Genomic DNA, 6,216 nt, shown 5'->3' with positions numbered 1-6,216 from the left:
ACACAAGATATGTATATGATATATTTAAATATGAGTAGATATCAACCGAACGGGTTTTATAAAAGCTTTACTTTGAAAATACTTTGGATTAGGGTTACCACCTATTCGAAAAATTATAATTATCTAGTTAAAGTAGTCTACTGTTAAAAAAGTGTATTATTATTCGACGTAGCCATCGAGTCTGCCCGGGTTTCTTATGTTGCACGTATGTGGTCTAGCGGTATTTTGCCCCAGTGGGAGTGAATAGCAATCTGCAAGGCATTGTATTTCTCATATATTTTAGTTGAAGCTTCGTCTTTGAGAATATACCATATTGCGTGTTTAAAGCAAGAGAAGCTTCATAAGAATCAGAAGGCCTCGTTTTTAGTTAAAAGATTTTGTATTATTTTTAATCGACTTCAAAAAAAGGAGGACGTTATCAATTCGTCGGAAAAAAAATTGTTTTTTATGTTTGTTACCGCATTACTTTTGACCTCTTTCAATGTTTTCTATAACTCCTTTTTTAAAAGAAAAGGTGGTACCTCAGAGGTGCTCCCATACTACATAATTTTGTTTAGATCCGATCACTAGATCATGAAGGAATTAACGGCAATCTTAAATTTTTATATGATAATTGAAAATGGCTTTTTATGCAAAAAAAAATATCTGTGGCCTTATCAAGTTTTCCGTGCCTTTTTCAGACTTAGCAAGCTTTCCTTTCGCTGAATATTTATTTGAGATTCTTGGGAAACTTTTATCATAAAACTGACCATTCAAATTCGCTGACTACTGCCATTTTGAACTTTATTTAGTTTAATGTGTTTAAAGTATGTAAATATTATTCGAGTTCTTTAAGCAAATTCTATACAAAAATGCTTCATGTACAATAAATTTAAAAATTCCTATAATTAATTTTTCTTTCGCAGTCCTTTTTCGCCTTTGACATTCTGGACAAACCTGAAGCGGTGAAGGCTTTGCAGGATATCAACCCCAACACTAAAGTGCACTACACGAAATTTGACATCACCAACAAGGAATCGATCAAGAGCGCTCTTTCCGATGTGGTATCTAAAGTGCAATACATCGACGTATTAGTCAACGGAGCTGGCATCTTGGCTGACCCCGCCGTTGAGTTGACTATAAATGTCAACTTGATTGGTCTAATCAATACCACCTTTGAGGCTTTGCCTTACATGGATAAAAATCAAAAGGGGCGAGGTGGAGTTATTGTGAATATCGCCTCTGTATTGGGTCTAGAACCATGTCCACCAGCGGCTGTGTACTGTGCTTCCAAATTTGGCGTTGTGGGTTTCTCGCGCTCTCTAGGGGTATGTGTGCAAAGATAAACCTAAATAAGCAACGAAACTTTATAGAAAATTATTTAGTTTAATTAAAAGGTCCTATAATTTTATATTCCAGCATCCCGACTACTATGAACACACTGGCGTTGCAGTGAGCACATTCTGTCCCGGTTTGACTGACACGCCATTGAAGAACAATCTCTCCACCAAATATACCTTTGATTATTCTAAAGCGATTGGCGCTAAATTCGATAATAGCAAAACCCAGACACCCGAAATTTGTGGAGCACACTTGGCTCAAGTGGTAGATTTGCAGGATAATGGTGGGATCTACATTAGCAACCAGGGTACACTGACCAAGGTGAAACCAAGTGTCTACTGGGAACCTACTTATTAAAGACTTGCACAATAAATATGTAGATAGGTTTTAGTAAACATTTATATATATTTATTAAAAATTACTAATGGAATGAATGTACATAATTGTGCTCTAATTAACAATAAATAAATAAATTTAAAAACTTGTAAGTTTTTATTAAAAACGAAAAGCAAGAAAATAGTAAATATTTGTCCAATGAAATTTTACTGCAACAAATAAATAAATACGTACACGTACACGTACATTAATGTAAAAAAAAAAAAAAAAAAAATTTATTTTCATTATATACATATGAATTTACATATCTGATTTCATAAATAAATTCAAAGATTTATACATATAAACACGTACGATTTTTCACCGGCATGCAAATAAATAGACAAATATCGCAGCTTATTCACGATTCGTATGTAGTGACTTTAGTTTGCAAAAGCTATTTGTATATGTGTGTGTACATTAGGGCGGTCAAAAATGCATGTGAAAAGGTAAATTCGGAACTCTAATGCTTCCAATCTTTATTTCGAAAAAATTTACCACTTTACCGAGCACACTTGTGCACGTAACGGTTGTTCGCATAACGGTTGTTTGTAACAGCCTAAAGCGAGGTAGATATAGATAGATGTATACATAAATGATCAGAATGACAAGATAAATCGATTAAGCCATGTCTTTCTGTCCGTACGTCCGTCCGTCTATCCGTGTACACGATAACTCGAATTGAGATATCTCAATAAAATTTGGTATATAGGTTGCCCCATATCCAAGGTAAGTTGCTATTGAAAATGGGGGAAATATGATTGTAATAATAATAATAGATTGGCGCTTATGTTAGTGTTTGGCCGAGCTTCTCCTCCGATTTGTGGTGTGCGCCTTGATGTTGTCACACAAAGCGGAGGGACCTACAGTTTAACGCCGACTCCGAACGGCGATTGTATTAGTATGAGAAGCGGTTTTTCATGGCAGAAATACACTCGGAGCTTTGCCATTGCCTGCCGAGGGACGACCGCTGTTAAGAAAAAACCTTTTATTTTCTATATTTTTTGCGATGTTGCCTTGACCAAGGCTTGAACCCAAGCCGTGCGGAGTGGAAGCCGCACGGCTTACCACTACACCACAGCGGCCGAGATGATTAGCCATGCCATATTTGAAGATCAGTGGCAAAGCGATTTCATACTTTTAGCAGGTGTTATCAATCGGCCCTATGCTGAATATCGTCATCGTCATCGTCGACTTTCGTCAGCGCATCAGTACATGGCTGACGATGGCAGTATCGTCGCTTTTACTAGCGATGACGATATTCAACATAGGGCGGAATATTCATCAATTAAATAGAAAAAAATTTAAAACGCGAAACTATTGCATGAAGTGAACGGGGGATAATAACCAAACCAAAGGCTTGTTAAATGGACTATTTTAAGGCAGCCATATCACTGGAGCTATTTCAAGGTAATATTTCCATTGAATAATAATCTGTTTCCTAGCATTAAGAAATGTTTTTTCTGAGGAGGTACCTGCGAAGTGTATATAAAATTCGGTTTCGTCCACTTCTTAACTTGTTATCTATTAAAGATGTCAACATAAAGCGATTACTCGACATACTTCAGATGATGATAAAAACATTACAAGGTAAATTCTTTCTCCCAATTTGTCGGTCATATTGTTTTCTGACGTTTGCAAGCATTTTGAAAACATATAAAATTGCGATTAAAAAAAAAAAATTATTCACAATTGTTGTTGCTTGAGATTGAAAAGGAGAATGTGTGTGTGAGTTTGAGTATTTGAATTTTTAAATTCTATTGCTGGTCAAACTGACTTATGTTTTTATCATGGTTCAGATGACTTCAAATCTGGATATAATTTTATCTACAGTATACAGAAGATGAATTCAAGGGTCTTTGCCTATTCTTATGTACTCCCAGCCCATCTGGGAATTGAACCCCCAAAAACCCATACCTGCGTTCGCCCCTGTATGTAGTAGAGATAGTCAGAATGCCATAATGCACACCGCCTTGAGGGCAGACAGCTTAAACGGGTTGGCCCTCTCAATATACAGTGAACCCCACTTAAGTACCCTCCGCTTAAGTACCTAACCCGCTTAAGTAACCTGTAATGTGAAGAAAATCCCTCTCTTAAGTACCTCCCCGATTATTTACCCAACCCGCCTAGGTACCTAAATTTTTTGTTTTACTTATTTAAATTTTTTTTACTACTTATAATTTTCCCCTTTCAAGTGCGCCCTTGAACTTGCTTCTTGAAACATGCACATTATTACACTAAAAGTAAATGGGCTATAAACACGTCTGGGAAAATGTTTGATATTTTGATGAAAATTTTAAGCTTCAGTTTATATGGTATTTGTTAGGGAATGAAATGTGTTTTGATTGAAAAATCTTAAAATTTGATAAATAAGCATAAGTGACAAACATCATTTTGATTTTGGTCCGAAACGATAGATATGTCCAACACTGTATGTACGTATAAATATGTATAATCAATGACTTTAAAGAATTGAATTCTTTTGAAAATTACATACCATAGATTTGTCGATTTTTTTTTATAAAGTTTTTATTTATGTGTTTAGATAATGCTACAATCTTGGTTTTAAATAACGTTCACTTCATTAAATGTTAATGTTTTTTTTTTTCAAGAAGTTATTTATGTAAGTTACCAAGAAGATTAACTACATCAATAATTATGTTCGCTTAAGTACCCGCATAGAGGTACTTAAGCGGGTTCTTTTAAGTACCCAACCTCTCTAAGTACCACAAAAAACTGACATTTTTCGTGGGTACTTAAGCGGGTTTTACTATAAATTTCGACATTGAAGTAAAGCCAGAAGAAGTGAAGGCAAGATTTCTCAATATGGGAAAAAACCGCATCAATTTCAGTGTCTACATATTTATATGCATCAGAAATAAATTTTATGTTTACTTATTAACAAAATCACTAATTGAGGTACATCATTATGAAAGTACCCGCTCCCCCAAACTTTTAATCTAGATCCGCCACTGGGTATAACGAAAATATTTTTGACCCTTTATGTTATGTTATATGTACCATTACATATCTAAATACATATAGTCATATGTAGCAAGTATGCACAATATATTTAGTATCTATGTGTCAAGCAGAGACTGCTGGACACCCACTACAAAGCTGTGTTATACCAATTAAAATATTTGCATTTAAATTGACAAGAAACATGTTCAGTTTGTGTGCATGTGACTGCCATTTAAAAATACATACATGTACATATGTATATGCATATATTTTTAAACACACCTACATATTTACATACGTGCGTTAAAGGAAAATAAACACAGCTGTCCGTTGGGCGTGTTGGCCATATATCATAGCACATGTACATTCATACACATGTGTGTGTACGCGTATAAATTGTAAAATTTTGTGTTCAAATGCATACAAACACTATTTTTAGATTATCGAATTAATTATTGAAATTTTGGTTATGATGCTTCCAAATGGAATATTTCATTAAATGTGTTGAAATTTTGCGGAAAAGTAATTAAGTGATAATACTGCCTTGACTTTTAGCTTAATAAAATTCATAAATTACATTTATAATTTATGGTTTTGAGATATATAAAATAAATAGCGGCGAGACAATTTGCCACTCTAAATAATTAATCAAGACAGAATATGTATATACATATATAAATCGCACAAAAAGCCGGAGTTTTTGTACATTTTTGACATTTTGTACATGTTAGTATAACTTTGAAATTTCTTTTTTATTAACCCTCTGACTTCTGGTGACTGGGAAAGTAGTTTTATATTCAGAAAGTGTTACTATTGTTATAGGATTTAAAAAATTCAAGTCAAGTCTTGAAACAAGCGGTTGTAAAAACAGTCGTTCCAGCATTGGTTGTCCGCTGGGCTTGGGATGTGCAACGTCGAATGAAAGGAAGGAAAATTCCTCGGAAAACTGTATACCGGCTCAGCTGTTCAAAGCCGGCAACGAAGAGCTGGTTGGGCGCAGAGTCTAAGCAGAATTTAGTGTGATCTATACATTCCCGAAGACTGCACCTTTTCCAATCTACAAGAAGGGAGTTTTTACCAACTATCGCGGAAGAAGCCTTCTTAATTGCTTATAAGGTCCTCTCAACGATTTACGACAATGTGACTTCAGACCTGGTAAGTTCACTATGGGTCAGATTTTCACAGCACGTCAAATCTCGGAGAAGGCACTAGATAAGCAAATCGACACACCCCATTTTTTTGTCGATTCTAAACCCACGAAATCAATTTTTATATGATATGATATATGAAAATGAGGAAGACTCCCGACAAAAAATAGCTCTCAAAAATGAATGAGATTGTGTACACTTCCCTGGTTATCAGGTTATCTGGTTAGAAACTATTATTGTGTAGTGTATTTTATTGTTGCAAACTGGATAAAAAATATAACCAAATAACTACATATGCTGATAACCAGGTAATTGCGAAAACCCTCTTTGGTATTTTTTAGTGAGTGGACTACAAAACACTACCTATACCCAAAAATTTTCTAAAAATTCTTGTTATAATTGTTTAATT

At 34.7% G+C, this 6,216-nt stretch overlaps 1 protein-coding gene across 1 annotated transcript; it reads left to right on the top strand.

Moving 5' to 3' along the window:
* Positions 1 to 905: 905 nt before the first annotated feature.
* Positions 906 to 1,831, top strand: LOC108381332 (alcohol dehydrogenase 1-like; the record flags this gene model as incomplete). Its single annotated transcript, XM_017637752.1, has 2 exons — positions 906 to 1,307; positions 1,399 to 1,831. Coding segments are annotated over 2 exons (681 nt in total), but the record flags the coding sequence as incomplete, so codon positions are not given.
* Positions 1,832 to 6,216: the final 4,385 nt, after the last annotated feature.

Source organism: Rhagoletis zephyria, unplaced genomic scaffold (assembly GCF_001687245.7).
Source record: "Rhagoletis zephyria isolate East Lansing unplaced genomic scaffold, Rhagoletis_zephyria_1.1 Rzeph_scaffold_22183, whole genome shotgun sequence".
Lineage (NCBI taxonomy): Eukaryota > Metazoa > Arthropoda > Insecta > Diptera > Tephritidae > Rhagoletis > Rhagoletis zephyria.
The sequence above is the reverse complement of the archived record's forward strand: the minus strand, read 5'-3'. Positions and strand labels throughout refer to the sequence as shown.